The following is a 17,505-nucleotide window of genomic DNA, read 5'->3' on the forward strand; positions in this document are numbered from 1 at the left end:
ATCATAAAATGATTTCTTAGGTATTTTATTCAATCAATTTTTTCACCATAATATTGTCTCGTCACTTAAAATCCAAAGATTGTTCATTTCCCCATTTTAATATGTTATATTTTACTTTGGTTGTTCGTTCTGGAGTTGCTTGATTTGCAGACTGGAGTTCTGTTTGATCTTTGTATGGCCAGTGAAGCTCCCTTGTATCCAGGATTTAGGATGAAGTCCGAGGTTTTTCTTTTATGTTGTAGTTGTTGTGTTCTGCTTAGGTCCTTGACATAGGAGTTTTTGTGGCTAGCGTTTTCGCTGTCCTCCCACATGTGGTTCATTATGGTTGGTTTTAATGAGGTCCATAGGATAGTGTACCTTGTATATTTTCAATACAAAGTGCCCATCTTTCAAAAAAAAACTTACTTTGGTTTTCAAGTGTTGATATTCAACAAAAACAAATTAAATAATTTCAGATAAGTTCAACATGTTAAATCCGATTAATTGAAAAAATAAATAAGAATCAACCACTCAAACAGTAATGATTGAAGAGACGTAAAGCATGAAGGAATGGATAATATTACTACATTGGTGAAAATGTAAAAAGAAAAACACAGACACAAGAGTAAAAAGAAAGACAAAAAAGATTGACAAATTAAAAAAAATACAAATAAGAAAATGTTGATAAGGTGAGATTAATGCAGGAAGAAGAGGCTTTTAAATAGCCCGAGATTTAATAATGTCGAAGCTCATTTCACTAGGATCCGTAGCCTGCAACTCCACTTGAATCCCATCCAACTCCCTCTTGAATCTGTCTTTTGAGCTCGCATACACCATCTTACTCCTCACCCTCGACGTACCAGGTGCCCTGCATGCATTTCACCACCTTTGGTGATTCATATGTAACAAAAAACTGTGGAGTGTTGAATCAAAAAAGGGTTGGCTGTTGGCACCAGGCAATGAAGAAGATTTTGCTTTTCTGGCAGTTCTCGGAAGTGGTGAAATCGAAATCGAAGACGGCGTAGCGGCACTCGTCCACAGGTAGAGCGGCGGTGAAATCTTCATAGGTTTCGTCGGGGCCGCCGAGTTTGTCGACCACCACCTGCTGGTTGTTGATCTTAAAGACGATGAACCTGTAGTTCCTCTTCGCCTTTAACTCTAAGAACTTCAGCTTACATTCATCATCCACTGCCATTCCAGATGCCGCGTTCGCCTGTTTTTTAAGTTTATATTCCCCAACCCCCAATTTATACATCAAAATCAAACAATAAATATTTATTTATATCTTAATATCAATTGTACGCGGTTTTATTTACGGAGTTTATCTTGAATTTTTTTTATATCCACTTCATATGAATTATTTATGTTATTATTACATATATGTCTTCAACTTCAACAATATTTCTGGATCTGTTATTGATTCTAGTTAGTGGCAGAATAAGGAGTGAACCATGAAGAGACAAATTGCTTAACTTTAAAATAAATAAGATCTTAAAAAAATAAGTAAACCATAAAAGTTAAGAGAGGAAGGATTTAATTTCATTATATTTAAAATTTATAGGTCTTAAAAACTAATTAAATCAGATAAATTTGAGGTCAAAGCTTAAATACATTAATTTTAAAATTGATAATGTCCTAAAAAATAATTATACCAAAAAATTGAGAGGGACAAGAGCTTAGTTTATAAAGGTTTTGAAATTATCAATGATCTAAAATGTAATTAATCCATCAAAGTTGGGTTCATTGTCCCTCCCACATATAACATGCATTCGTCCTTGATTCGAGCACAATCGATGTAGGGATTAATGGCTTCTCATTCACCATAACACAATACATCAGTGACATGATGGATCGAGGAATCAAATGAGTGTGTTGTACCCCTAAAAATTTTAAATCTTACATAGGACAATATTTTATATTTTTATCGACAATTGAATTTTGTATCGTTTGAAAATTTATCATTTTACGCTCCTTAAATTTATAATTTATACCTCTAATATAGAATCCAGCTTCTGAGAAGCTGAGAGAGAGACAAAGATGCGTTCCTAATGAACAAAAATAAAAAATAAAGGAACAAGGAATATTTAAGATATTGGAGGAAGAGGGAACTTACCATTTTGTCGACCAAGGGGGAAACAGAAGCCTTGTGGGGGGAATGAAGAGCAATAAGAAAGAAAATGTAGAAGGGGGATCCTTAATTGAGGGGAGAAACGAGACGAATACGGTGGGTGAAGAGAAATTTGATGGGCAGACAACTTTCCAAAGCCTTTAATAATCTCCACAATAACAGTTCTTGCACATTATCAATAAACCACGTTGTTGGTCTGCATGCCCAAGTATTTTGGTTGTCTATTTTTATCGCTTTTTTTAATTTTATTTTTGGCCAATACTTGCTGCACCAGTCCGCATAAGAAAACAGATTCAAGGTAGTGAGTGACGGGACTGAGTAGAAAACCAAAGCCCAAGGTTAAGTACCATTGAATATAATTGCACACCATTAATGGAAGTTGGTAGGCTCTTGCATGGATTGTGCAACCTTTTTTATTACAAATTAACAGCATATCTGGACGAGTGTTAAAGATTGAGAGAGCTTGGGAGAGATCGCAAGTGGAGTGACTATTGGTTTAACATGCATCATACTAGTGCGATAAGTTAATTCAAAAAAATACTTTTGTTGATATAAGAACATCCCTTGAGTAGTACGTTTAACCTCAATACCAACAAAATATTTAAGGTTAACAAGGAAAATTCTCTCATGTAGACGAAGTTTCAACGAGCTTGACGAAGTTCGTACAAAACTTTCTTTAATTTATAAACAACCTCATTCTCTAATAATTTTTTTTTCTAACTTGTTACATGTAGACGTCTTTATTGAGATCTTCCTTCAGTAAGGCATTGTTCGTGTCCACCTGATGTACGTGTCATTATCCAGTGATAGCTAAAGAAAGAATAGTGTTAACTGTGAAAACTTTTATAACATGACCGAAAGTATCAATGAATTCTCAGCTAAAAACTTGGTAAAGCAGGTATAGAAAAAGAGTGAAATACTTCAAATGTAGAAGGATCAGATGTAGATTTGATAACAAAAAGAAATATAGATTCTTTAAAAATAAAATTATGAGAAATAAAGATTCGGTCAGGTTTATCCATATCATCGATGGTTTGGTGAATATCCAAGAATAATGTAAGGTTTGGATTTCACACCCATCTTGTGATTGTTAAATTGATGAAGGTGAAAAAAACATTGGCATCCAAATACCTATAGGGACTTTTGGTTCACGAAAAAAAATTTTAGCAAGAGAAATAATTTTTCCTGGAATTGTATTTCCACGTTTGGTAGTAATATTTTTGGTTAAAATGCTAGGAATGTCATTATCTCTAAGTTTTTAGGTATTAGATAATTATTATCACTTTGGATAAAAATATCCTTAGACTAATAAATTCTTTTTATAATAATCCTTTTCAATTCTTATTTTAACAATTTACTCAAAATAATATTATTGTAAAATATTAATAAATTGTAGACACCCGTTTTTGTCCGAGTTTAAAAAAATATTATTATTATTATTTTATTATTAATATTTTTATTATTATTATTGCAGGTTTTTTGTTCTAACCCCCATTTCCTACAAACTACCCACTAAACCACTACTCACCTACATGACCAACCCCCACCCACCACCTCGCACGTCTAAACTCACGCATGTTTGAAGGAAAGTGGGAATCTGGGGCTAGTTATTTATCAACTTTAAATAATGTTGGGGGGACTTCTGCTCCGGGGGAGGAAAAAGTGAAGGAACCAGAACCGGTTCCTGGTTAACCCTGTCTTGCTCCCATCGAAGCAAAGTAGTTTGCATTTGAGGAGAGTGGCCACGGTTCCTGTTGTGGTTGTCGTCAACAACAACCAGGAAACCCTAAAAGATCACTCTACTTTTCCTTTGGATCATTTCTCCTTTGTTTCTTATCTATGGAAGCTCTGAATTTTCTGAGGTTTTGGAAAAATGGTTAAGGTGTTCATAAAGTGAGCCAAACCCGTCATTGTAATGGAAACGGCGGTGGCGCCACCACTACCACAACCACCGTGGTTTCCGATCATGATTTGGATGAAGGAGACGACGGTTTCATCGACCTGCAGTTCTCTTTGCATGGGGTTAAATTTCGGGTATTTACTCCCAAGAAACTGAAACCGGAGATCACAAAGCACGAAGAACGTTTCACCAGAGAAAATAGTTGCGGAAAACAAATGGCAGAACCGATGATTCCTCGAAGAGATCTTCCAAAGATCTGGTGCGCAGATACTTGAATGTAATCAAGCCATTGTACACAAGAATCAACAGAAAGAACAGTCAAAGCGACAAGGTAGGAATCTCCGCCAACTCGAGCGCTGAACCCAGTGAGTCACTAAATTCTAATTCCAGTTTGCTACTGTTTATAGCTGGTTTTGTGATCAAGGCAATCGGGTTCCAGATAAATTTGATGATTAGCTCCGTTACATTGCCTATATCAGTTTTAAGTTACGGTTACATGTTTATTATTGATCCTTTTCAAACTCAGCCATGGTAGGGCTTATATAATGGCAAAGTTGTTAAATTCACGGGATTCGATTTGTGATTATTTTAGTCCTATGATGAATAATTGCATAACCTATCATAAATCAATATGGAACCTCGTGTTTCGTTTCTGCTGGGGATTTTTCTGGGCTTCATATGTTGGCTGTGCATTATTTGGGTTATTGTTTACTTCACTTGCTAATAGTGGGGTTCTGATGAAGTATTTGGTGGAGGAACCATTGGAGATAGAGGAAATATAGAAGCTGCATTACACGTGTTTGACGGAATCAATATCAAAGCAATAACTCCCAGAATGAAACTTACAATTTCAATAAGTGTAGAACGATCAAATTATATAATATAATATAATATTTATTTATTTATTTTAGTTTTTCTTTTAATTTCTTTTTCCTTTGATTTTTTATCTAACATTATTCTTTTGACTTTTTTTAGTAGTAATCTCAATCGAACAAAGGTCAGCAATTCGAATCGAGTTTTTTTTATTTAATTTTGATTTTGATTTTAATTTTAATTTTCGCAATTAAAGACAACCGACAAATTAATTGGTACCGAAAGGGCGGTTCAAGGGTGCTAATCCTTCCTTGACCGTAACTGGCTCCCGAACCCGACACATCATTGGTAAGACGCATATCAGGTAAGAAATAAGGTACTCAGTCAACCTATTTACTTTTAAATAAATGATCGATGGCGACTCTCAATCCATTTAATCTAAGTCGAAGCCCAATTCCGGGCCCACCCGAAAGATGATTCCGACAGCTTGGCGACTCCGCTGGGGACAGGTAAGTGAGTCAGGCCGAAATTAATTTCTGGTTGTCTTTTTATGCGGAAATAATGAATTTAAAATTTAATTTATTTATTCGATTCAAATTATTTACCTTTGATTATTTTTCAAGTAAATAGTTGTACTGACATTTTTTTTCAATGATTTCAGATTTTTTTTAAAAAGAAAAAGTTTCATCTCAGGCTCTATACCCGAGCTTCAAACCCTATTTAAGTGGGGGTGAAAGCGACGCCTTCGTGTGAATTTATTCACCGTGCGGGCCTAGCAAGTAACCTTCGGGATTCTTATACCTTATGTCTTCGTGTGAATTTATTCACCGTGCGGACATAAGGGAATGTGTCCTCTCGAGTTTAACTTAGTCCACACAAGCCTGTGATAGGTTTAGGACTAAGGGTCTGGCAAGCCCAAGGGGGCACCGGTAATGAGAACTCGAGTATCGTTTTTTATAACCTAAACCGGGAGACTATGGAGAATTAGAGCCCACCCAAAAACCTCATTTCAAACCCTAGGATGCCTAAGTTATTTCATGCTTTACTTTCTGTTCAAAGCATGCGAACTAGATAAATATGCGGTTATGATTTGTTTGAAATTAGCATGCAAGATAGAGATCATGTCCGGGTAGAAATAATAAGCATGTGGGGTAGATATCATGTAGAGTAGGATTTTTCATTTTTATTATTGTTTTGATTTACCTCACTAACTCTTTTTTTTTGTTATCATCATTCGCATCATTTAAAAGAGATATTGATCCACAAAAAATGTGTTTGTTAAACATGAATAATATGCATTAATGGACAAAGGGGTTGTAATACAAGAGAAAAATACAGAGGACAGTCTACAAGGCGACTATGTGTCACCTTCAATCCAGATGATGTGGTGCCAACAATTGAAAAGTATATCACTCTACTATATCATAAAGGACTCAGAATGAACCGGGTCTATGTCAAGCACAATTAAAGTTTATCTTTGAAGAACTGACTGGTAGAGCTTGCAAGGGCAAGATGAAGGTTACTGATCTTGGAAGTCCCTTCAAAGACAACAATGGCAAAACAATATCTGAAATTGGAGACCATTGCTGACGAATTCAAGAAACAGACAAATGAACTTCACATAATTCCTATCAATTGAGGACTCCAATGACGTATTCGTTGGGAACATGTTCAACAAAAGATAAATGCCAGAGATGCAATCATTCGAGACTTCTTGGGCCGGTACAAAAAGCAACTCAATATTTGCATGGTTCATCCAGAGAAGCCAGAGTGGGTCGACAGGTTATTCAACCGGTGACAGAGAAAGATAGAAGACTAGTCAACATATCAGAAGCTGTCAGGATATTTTTGTCTCTTAAAAGATAAAACACTTTTGTCCCCAATAAGGATTATTCCTAATAACAAACACATTTTTTGGATCAATGCCTCGAACATTGCATGCATCACGCATTCCTGCATATTTCGCATTACTTTTCTCTTTTTTATTACATTCACATGTCTAATAAAAAATGAGAACATTTCGATCCTATCACATATAAGGAGTTTTACCAACAGTTGTTGACGTATATGTTGTGTCACCATATCCAGAGAAATCCATGAAGCCCCATACCCCAGGTAGTATGATGAGAACGCTCATTGCGAATATCATAGCGATGTCCTAGGGCGCACTATCGAGAACTACTCCACATTCAAGAGAATCGTACAGAAAATACATAACAAGAACTGGATCGACTTCAACAACTCGGGGGAATCCAAGTGAGACAGATCATTTCATCATTTGAGGCATTCTGTTTGAGTTTGTTTTTTCATTTTTTCTCAAGTTTTTGTAAGAACATTTGAATAAATTTATGTTACTTTAATGATGACGAGCAATGAATCACATTTGAAAACTTACAATTCTTTGAATATCAACTGAATTAAGAAGCTCTGTAAATGGTTCAAAGTTAAGAATCCTTGACAAAGTAACATGATTTAAAACAAGGACTTTGACATTACCTAGAATATACACTCAAACACCGTACCCTGCTCTTGCAATTAACCAATGTGACCTTTTCCTTTCATAAGGTGCGGACAACATGGGGCATCCTTTTGCATATGACATTACTATACTTTTTATTTAAGGCGTTCAGTGATGATAATAATCTTCACGGATGGAATAGTCGAGTAAGCAAATCTAGTTTAGGCCAGTTGCTTGGAAATTGAACTCTAAAGATGAGATTCCTTGACTTTTAACAACACTTAGGCTATAACAGGTTCTTTTTGACAATCTTAAGAAATTAAATCCGTAAAAACTGAGCTATTCCGCTAAGGCAATTGGTTATAGAGGAAACTCGAAGGCCCTGGCTTTATGAATAGATTGCGTTCAAACCATGACATTACTCAGACACTTGGCAACTCGGTGTTTGCTCCACTGCTATTATCAGGCTGAAGACTTTGTGATGAGATGAACCCTTCAGTTAACCTAATAAAAGTGATTATAATATTAAGCTTTCCCTCTAAAGCAATTGGTTAAACGCCCTGGCTTTATGGATTTGTCTAGTCAGATAATGGCAAATTAAATCAAATTTATCTAAACAAGAAATTTTCGGTAATGATGGACTAAGGGAGTTAAGGAACACCTGTTATAGTCAAATACACACGAGCACTCAATAATTTCATTTTTAGACCGATATTTCTGCACTACCTTTGTTAGAGAAGCTTACAAAACTTGAACAAATGGAAGATTTCAGAGGACTGAAATAAAAAGTCTAGTAATTGATCATGCTAGTTGCGTCATTTTGTCCGCACCCAATTAAAATGCCAAACCAAAGAAAAAGCATGTTGCGATATTTCAAAAAATGACATTTTGGGTTACCGAAACCTTAGAAAGGAAGTCAACCTGAAGTCAACTCATCCATTTGAACATTTGTCAAAGATCTATAACTCTGAAGGCATTAAAAAGAGCTATTGATTCCTTTAATATACTTTGAACTCATGTTTACAATTTGATTCAATTGAGAACAATATTTTACATAATTTTTATCCTTTTCCCACCTAAAACAGGAAAAATGAGAAAAACATTTTCAAACAGGACAACCTCAAATATGAAAGGTCGGTAAAGCCAAAGCTCGAGAAGCAAATGGGGCACGATCGATTCCATAGATCAGATTGGCAGACAAAAAACGGGACTCCAATCCAAGATAACTCATTCATGTTGCATGCATCTTGGATATACTTAGGAGCATCACATTTATCATTTTTAGCACACATAATTTTTATAGCTTTTAGAGTCAATTTCAACTTCGCAGCGAAAGAAATTGGACTCGAAACAACACAATTTGTTCGAGAGTAGATTTCAACTTCACGACGAATGATATCTAGCTCGAAGCTAAACTTCACAATAAAGGGGTCATTCACGGTTTCAACTTCACGGCGAAGGGAATCGTGTCCACCTGCAACATACAATACTTGGATTTCAACTTCACGACGAAGGATATTCAAGTCAATGCTCAACTTCACAACGAAGGGGCCATCAACGATTTCAACTCCACGACAGAGGATATCATACCCACACATCCACGATTTCAACTCCACGATGGAGGATATCATGCCATTCGGGGCTCAACTTCACGACGAAGGGGCTTCCCAATTTCAGAGCCAATTTCAACTTCACAGCGAAAGATATTGGACCCAAGACAACACAAGCTCAACTTCACGATGAAGGGGCGGCTGATTGTCAACAAATAACTTTTCAATTTCATTCAGAGTCAATTTCAACTTCACAACGAAGGATATTGGACTCAAGACAACACAAGCTCAACTTCACGACGAAGGGGCGGCTGATTGTCAACAAACAATTTCCTAGTTCCAGAGCCAATTTCAACTTCACGGCGGATGATATTGGACTCGGAGCAATACAACTTACTTGGATTTCAACTTCACGATGAAGGATATCCAATTCCAGGCTCAACTTCACGACAAAGGGGCCACCCACGGTTTCAACTTCACAACGAAGGGAATCGTGCACACAAGCAGCATCCATCTCCAGATTGAATTTCAACTTCACGGCGGAGGATATCCAACTCAAAGAATGAGTGTCTGTCAATAAACTTCCCAGTTTCAGAACCAATTTCAACTTCACGACGGAGGATATTAGACTCGAAACAATACAACTTACTTGGATTTTAACTTCACGACGAAGGATATCCAATTCCTGGCTCAACTTCACGGCGAAGGGGCCACCCACGGTTTCAACTTCACGACGAAGGGAATCGTACACACAAGCAGCATCCATCTCCATATTGAATTTCAACTTCACGGCGGAGGATATCTAACTCAGAGAAGGAGTGTCTGTCAACAAACTTTTCAGTTTCGAAGTCAATTTCAACTTCACAGCGAAGGATATTGGCCTCGAAACAACATACTGGATTTTAACTTCACGACGAAGGATATCCAATTCTAAGGCTCAACTTCACAACGAAGGGGCCATCCACGGTTTCAACTTCACGGCGAAGGGAATTGTGCTCACCATTATCTCTCTTGAGACAGTTTCCAAGTTTTGTCTCTCTTGAGACAGTTTCCCTTGAAACAAAATCTTGTCTCTCTTGTGACAGTTTCCCTTGAAACAAATTTTGTCTCTCTTGAGACAGTTTCCCTTGAAACAAAATCTTGTCTCTCTTGAGACAGTTTCTCTTGAAACACAAAAAACCCTCGAAATTGTTTCTCTTGAAACACACACACAAAAAAGCCTTTGAAAATGTTTCTCTTGAAACCCAAAGACCCTCGAGTTTGATTACACTCAGCTTCGAGGACACATCATTCACAGCGTAACTCAAGGCAAGAAGGGCTATCTGTCAACAAAATTATCGAGTTTGATTTCATTTAGCTCGATGACACATCAATTACACTATTGTCCGGTTGCAGTCGAGGTTTTCAAGTCAAGAAGAAGACATGGGTTAGTCGTGCCTTAGTGACAAGAAATTGTTTTCCGACAGCATAGCTTAAGTCGAGAAAGGGCTATCTGCCAACCAAAAACCTGACGAGTTCGATTTCATTCAGCTCAATGACAGCGATGAACTACTTTCTGGAAGAATTTTTAAGCTGAAATCTTTAAACCGAGGAGAAGATAAAGGCCCAATTCCAGGAAGTCCAATCACATTTGAGTGGATCGGATAAAAACTGATTGTCTTTTTGTCTTTGTCATATTCTTGTTCATATAAAAATGTGTAAAGAGGGGCAGCTGTAGACACCCTTTTTTTTTCGAGTTTAAAAAAAATATTATTTTTTATTTTTTATTATTAATATTTTTATTATTATTTTTACAGGTTTTTTGTTCTAACCCCCATTTCCTACAAACTACCCACTAAACCACTACTCACCTACATGACCAACCCCCACCCACCACCTCGCACGTCTAAACTCACGCATGTTTGAAGGAAAGTGGGAATCTGGGGCTAGTTATTTATCAATTTTAAATAATGTTGGGGGGTCTTCGTCTTAGGGGGGAGGAAAAAGTGAAGGAACCAGAACCGGTTCCTGGTTAACCTTGTCTTGCTCCCATCGAAGCAAAGGAGTTTGCATTTGAGGAGAGTTGCCACGGTTCCTGTGGATCATAAAAGATCACTCTACTTTTCCTTTGGATCATTTCTCCTTTGTTTCTTATCTATGGAAGCTCTGAATTTTCTGAGGTTTTGGAAAAATGGTTAAGGTGTTCATAAAGTGAGCCAAACCCGTCATTGTAATGGAAACGGCGGCGGCGCCACCACTACCACAACCACCGAGGTTTCCGATCATGATTTGGATGAAGGAGACGACGGTTTCATCGACTTGCAGTTCTCTTTGCATGGGGTTAAATTTCGGGTATTTACTCCCAAGAAACTGAAACCAGAGACCACGAAGCACGAAGAACGTTTCACCAGAGAAAACAGTTGCGGAAAACAAATGGCAGAACCGATGATTCCTCGAAGAGATCTTCCAAAGATCTGGTGCGCAGATACTTGAATGTAATCAAGCCATTGTACACAAGAATCAACAGAAAGAACAGTCAAAGCGACAAGGTAGGAATCTCCGCCAACTCGAGCGCTGAACCCAGTGAGTCACTAAATTCTAATTCCAGTTTGCTATTGTTTATAGTTGGTTTTGTGATCAAGGCAATCGGTTTCCAGATAAATTTGATGATTAGTTCCGTTACATTGCCTATATCAGTTTTAAGTTACGGTTACATGTTTATTATTGATCCTTTTCAAACTCACAGCCATGGTAGGGCTTATATAATGGCAAAGTTGTTAAATTCACGGGATTCGATTTGTGATTATTTTAGTCCTATGATGAATGATTGCATAACCTATCATAAATCAATATGGAACCTCGTGTTTCATTTCTGCTGGGGATTTTTCTGGGCTTCATATGTTGGCTGTGCATTATTTGGGTTATTGTTTACTTCACTTGCTAATAGTGGGGTTCTGATGAAGTATTTGGTGGAGGAACCATTGGAGATAGAGGAAATATAGAAGCTGCATTACATGTGTTTGACGGAATCAATATCAAAGCAATAACTCCCGGAATGAAAGTTACAACTTCAATAAGTGTAGAACGATCAAAGTATATAATATAATATAATATTTATTTATTTATTTATTTTAGTTTTTCTTTTAATTTCTTTTTCCTTTGATATTTTTATCTAACATTATTCTTTTGACTTTTTTTTAGTAGTAATCTCAATCGAACAAAGGTAAGCAATTCGAATCGAGTTTTTTTTATTTAATTTTGATTTTAATTTTAATTTTCGGAATTAAATGTATTTAAAATAATAATAATATGCAAACAATTTGATTTAGTAAAATATTAATAAATTTGAATATTTTAAAATATTAATTATTTAAAATTTTATGAGGTGAAAAATAATATTATTGTAAAAATATAATTATAAAATAATATATAACTTTAAGTTATTGAAAAATAGATCTTATAAATTAAAAGATAATATCTTTGTCCACTCAAAACCAAAATATTATTTTTTTCATATTATTTATATTTTATATAAATAAATATGATACTTATGAAAATTATTTAAAAACATAAGTTTAATATACTAATTATATATTAAATGTATTTTACTCAAAAATTAGATAATATAATGATTAAAAAAATTTATGATTTTTCATTCTGATATTTATATTTTAATATTAAAGTTTATTTTCTAAAAATATATCAAAATAATAATTTAATAAAATATAAATTTAAATAATATTATATTTTTCAACTAAACATTAAAATTTAGGGTAAAGTATAGTAATGGTCACTGAACTTTTCTAAAGCATTCATTTTGGTTCCTCAACTTTTAAAACTTGCAATACAATCCCCCAATATTTAGTCTGTTTGCAATATGATCCCCCAACATTTAGTCCATTTGCAATATGGTCCCCTGACGTAACTGTTGGGGAACCATATTGCAAACGGAATAAATATTGAGGGACTATATTGTAAGTTTTAAAAGTTGAAAGACCTAAATAAAAGTTTTAGAAAAGTTCAGTGACCCTTACTATACTTTACCCTTTATTTTATTTAAACATTGAAATTATATATATAAATGTTTAAGATTTTAATCAATTTAATTTTAGGAGGAAAAAAAAAAGCAAAACAGACGGGACATTACTAGAAACACCTCTGCTCATACAGACAACCAATATCTGTTTTAAACCGTCTTGAATACACTTGTTTTCCAAGATATAAATCTGAAGTCAGATACAAGTTTGAATAAGAAACCAACTGTAACTTTGAATGAATCTAACAAGGTTGATATCTAACGAAACCTTGTGAGAATCCAAATGAAAATATGGTAATTGCAAACGCATTGTAAACCTTGAAGAGTACCAACATCAAAACAGTTTTCCACTGTTACCGGACAAGATACTGGAAACACGTTAGTATTCCAACCGGAACATCCTCCTGAAGATGAAGAACAAGAACAAGATTTTCAAGCTCCAGTCTCCACTGCTAGTTGAGAGGGCAATGGTACAGCCGAACATACGATCATCACTGGCCGAAAACTTAAACTATTTTTTTTTTTTTGAAAAATATGATTTGACACTGGTGTGAGTTGTTCTTGAAGCCAAAAATGTAATCTACAGTACTGTTGGTGTATTTACAGACACTAAATAACCACCACTGGCCGAAGGCTTGAAACTATTTTCACCAATAAAGCAGAGCAAACACGACAAAGAAACCAATCAACAAAAGAATATTCTTCAATACATTATCTGCCTGCTGCCACCGAGTCGTCGGTGGGGGAAACCCATGAGCATGACCACTATGAAACGTATGGAATCCACAAGGAAATCCTGAAGGTGTTCTATACACAGCAGGATCTGGATATCCATGAAACCGAATATTGAACAAGGATGGCAATAAGTCTCCAAAACCCATTATGAAGTTGCTGATTCTTGCAGTTGCCATTGGAACAAAACCGCCCATTAGTCCAATCCCGTAATTCACAAACTGGTTTGTTTCCCGGGGTGGAGGAGGAGCAGTTGCTGGTCTTTGTCCTGCTGGCCGGTTAGGGATTTTCATACCCGGATACGATTTAGAGCGCAGATCAGTCTGGTTTTTGCCTCTGCCATAAAGGGGAACAAGTTTTTCCTCTTGTACGAGGGCCTTGCAAACCAGGCATTCTTGACAATTAGAGTGATGGTGCAACCACCAGTATAGACATGGCCAGCAGAATAGATGACCACAAAGTGTGACGATTGGATCTTGAGCCAATTCAAAGAAGATATTGCATTCGAAATCACCAGCATCATTAGCATTACTACTACTAGAGCAAGATTGACTTGGGGGAGGCATGCTTGTTGATTCCCCAAGACCCCTCACCATTGCTTATATACCTAAACCAAAAGATCAAAATATCATGAGGAAAATGCACGAATTGAAAGGGCAAAACTTAAATAAAAAAATCCAGAAATTCAAGTTATGGAATTAAAAGAAAACATCACCACTTTCAGTCAATCACTCCAAACCCAGTTCTCATTTTTCAAAAAAATCCACCACAAACCTTATAGAACTCTAAAAATTAAATCTTTCGAATTCATCAAATTATTCCCATAAACGATACTAATCATTAGCCAATCTCAACAATTTATTAGATTTAGGCAAAAAAAACGAAAACCCTAATCTAAAATCAGAATATAAATCAAATTTTAAAAACTCCCAGAAAAAATATAGAAATACGACCGCATCTGCATTCATCACAAAGTATAATCTAACAAAATTATAAATTAAAAGAAAAACGAGACAGATCTAAGAATTGGGTAAAAGAAACTAACCTGAGAATCCAAAGAATTGATTGATAGAGTCAAGGGCCAAGTTTCTTAAATTGGTGTTAATTACTTTCGGGAAGATTCGATGGTACTCGAAAATTTCCGTGTTGTTTATTCCAACTCTAAGCCAATTTAGAGTGGGAGTTGAAGATTGTTTTTATATATAACTTTCAAAGAAATTTTCGCTCGGAAATTAGAAGTGAAAATACCCGAATTTAATTATTTTATATTTTATAATTTGTAAATAAAATAAGGGTAAAGTATAGTAATGATCACTGAACGTTTTTAAATATTTCATTTAGATCCCAAAACTTTTAAAACTTTTAATATAGTCTCCCAACATTTATTCCGTTTATAATATGGTCCCCCAACAATTACGTCGGGGACCATATTACAAACGGACTAAATATTGGGGGATTGTATTACAAGTTTTAAAAGTTGAGAACCTAAATGAAAGCTTTAGAAAAGTTCAGTGACCATTACTATACTTTACTCTAAAATTTAACATTCTCAACCAGACCAAATTAATAGTCGGGTTCCATGTCAGATAAATGTTTTGTGAGAGATATTTCACCCAGAGATCGAGAGGGCAGTCAATTAGTGAGGCACAGGCCACAACCTTAATAGTCGATGTGGAATCTAAGAAACGAAACCGTAATTTCTTTTAATTAAAAGCTTCTCGACATGGACCACTAATTAATTTCGTAAAAATGTATTATTTTTTAATTTTTAAAACATTTTACTATTTAGATTTTTCAATTAAATGAAATGGATTAAACAAATCGTTCTAATTAGTTAAAAATTTAAGGTTTAGAAGCCAGTTTATTAAAAGTTACTAAATTCAAGGGTCCTTTTAATCTTAAAAAATATGGCAATTTGAACACTTTTTTTTTTTAGTCCACAAAGATTATGGCCTGCAGCTGCAACCCCAAGTTCGTAGCCGAAACTATAAACTGTAAATGAATTCAAATTCCATAAAACAATAAGAGGGCCCAACCGGTGACCTCTTGATCTGCAGTCAAATGCTCTACCACTGAGCTATGGACCCCTTACGAAAAAAGCTTCAAGATAATTATTTTAAGTTATTATTAAACCCTAATACGCTCCTCTAATCATCAGTCACTTGGGCGATCTCGTTGCCGTAAAAAGGAAAATCCAAAAACTCTCTCTTCAGCATTCAAATAGATGAAGTTCAATTCTGTTGCTTTTGTTTTTCAATGAAAGTTTTAGTGCCTCCTCCAAAATGGATCGTTAACTCTCCAAGCCACAGTACGGTTCACAGAGCTCACTTCTTCACTTTTAGATTCAACACAATTGCGTTCAAGCTTTTATTCTCAGATATTCTTCTTCTTCTTCGTTTCAATTATACATTGGAGTCAGAGAATATGGGGCTACAGATGAACAAGTAGTTCTACGGTATTCTAATTTCGATGAATTAATTCGACATCTTAGGCATAAGGTCAGTTTACCTATATTTGGTATTTGAATTATACTTTGGATATGTCAGAATATTTTTGAATTATACTTTGGATATGTCAAAACAATATTCGAGCGTTTTTTTATCACTCGAGGAATGACATGCTTCATGCCAAAAGGAACTGGCTAAAGTTTATGGGTTTTTTTTTGGCCCAATACCCCATGCGGGTTAATTATTTAGGGTATTGGGCCAACACATACTTTATTTTTTGAAACTACGCATTTGCTACAGTGAATACTTAGGTGACGAGTTTCTAAAGATATTATTTTTAAATTATCCCCGTGAAGTGGGCCCTATGTTGGTTATTATTTTATTATCATTAAAATGATTCGTCATCTCGACGTGACGAGCCCGTTAAAAAAATATTTTTTAATTACAAAAATAAAATAAAGTATAAATTGAAAAATTTAAATGGAACTCGTCACCTCGACGTGGCGATTTCCTTCAAATTCAAAAAAGTAGTTGTTGGTCAACGGCTATATGAGCAACGGTCATGGCCAACAGTCACTTGGAACTCGTCACCTCGATATGACTTGTTCGATCATATATTTTTTTCTAATTAGTCGTTTATAGTTGTTAGATGTAAGGCTATAAATAGGGTTTAGTAAGGTTATAAATAGGAATTTAGGGTTTTGGTTTCTCATAAAACCCTAAATTCAATAAATTACAAAAAAAACATCTTTTGTCAAAATCTCAAAAAATGACAACTCGAGAATATATGTTGCGCCTGGATATGTCAATGTTTCGTCGATCGTACACCAGTCATATGATGAATGGAATATTCGTAAGCGCGAGATGACATACGGAGAGCCGCATCAACAGATCATGATATATCTGTAGCAATCCATTCTATTTTCGGCCGTATTTGTTTGTGGCTTCAAGTTGTACCCGACGTTAATTGAGGCTCTAATCAAACGTTGGCGGCCTGAGACGCACACGTTCCACTTCCCAAGTGGTGAAGCGATAATTCCTTTAGAATAAGTCACTTACCAACTCGATGTTCCTGTGAATGGAACTCCCGTGGTGAGTTAGAACATGTACGACCCCGCATCGTTGGTCTACCAAGTTTTGGGAAAATGGCCACCATCCGACGTCATTGACGGTTTTCGGGTACGAATAACATGGTTGAAATCAAAATTATAAGTGACATGCGAGTTTACCGAAGAGGAGGTTATTTTCGCTTCTCAAACATATCTTCTCCAATTGATCGGAGGGGTATTATTACAAGATAAATCTGATAATTTGGTGCACACTCAGTATTTGCGATATTTGGAAGACTTCAATGTGTGATGTAATACCAGTTGGGGCTTAGCGATTTTGACCTTTCTGTACCGGGAGCTTTGCAAGGATGTAATTTTCAAGCCGGGTCAAAAAGTCGATGTCGCAGGCTGTCTGATACAGCTATAGTCATGGG

At 35.7% G+C, this 17,505-nt stretch overlaps 2 protein-coding genes across 3 annotated transcripts; both read right to left on the reverse strand.

Moving 5' to 3' along the window:
* Positions 1-685: 685 nt before the first annotated feature.
* On the reverse strand, positions 686-2,122 carry LOC120158611 (actin-depolymerizing factor 7-like). Its single transcript, XM_039169432.1, has 3 exons — positions 2,093-2,122; positions 933-1,192; positions 686-847 (listed from the first exon to the last, which is right to left on the reverse strand). Exons 1-3 carry the CDS (start codon positions 2,093-2,095, stop codon positions 697-699), a joined length of 414 nt encoding a protein of 137 aa, XP_039025363.1. The 5' UTR covers positions 2,096-2,122; the 3' UTR covers positions 686-696.
* Positions 2,123-10,613: 8,491 nt separating this feature from the next.
* LOC120158599 (E3 ubiquitin-protein ligase RNF185-like) lies at positions 10,614-14,729 on the reverse strand. Of its 2 annotated transcripts, XM_039169426.1 has the most exons (4): positions 14,621-14,729; positions 13,454-14,182; positions 11,396-11,403; positions 10,614-10,624 (listed from the first exon to the last, which is right to left on the reverse strand). In XM_039169426.1, exon 2 carries the CDS (start codon positions 14,169-14,171, stop codon positions 13,491-13,493), a length of 681 nt encoding a protein of 226 aa, XP_039025357.1. In that variant the 5' UTR covers positions 14,172-14,182; positions 14,621-14,729; the 3' UTR covers positions 10,614-10,624; positions 11,396-11,403; positions 13,454-13,490. The 2 variants fall into 2 exon arrangements, with proteins under 2 accessions (XP_039025357.1, XP_039025356.1); XM_039169425.1 differs by lacking the exons at positions 10,614-10,624; positions 11,396-11,403 and having other exon boundaries at positions 13,133-14,182.
* Between the last annotated feature and the right edge of the window lie 2,776 nt (positions 14,730-17,505).

This window comes from Hibiscus syriacus, unplaced genomic scaffold, assembly GCF_006381635.1.
Source record: "Hibiscus syriacus cultivar Baekdansim isolate YM2019G1 unplaced genomic scaffold, ASM638163v2 tig00111330_pilon, whole genome shotgun sequence".
Lineage (NCBI taxonomy): Eukaryota > Viridiplantae > Streptophyta > Magnoliopsida > Malvales > Malvaceae > Hibiscus > Hibiscus syriacus.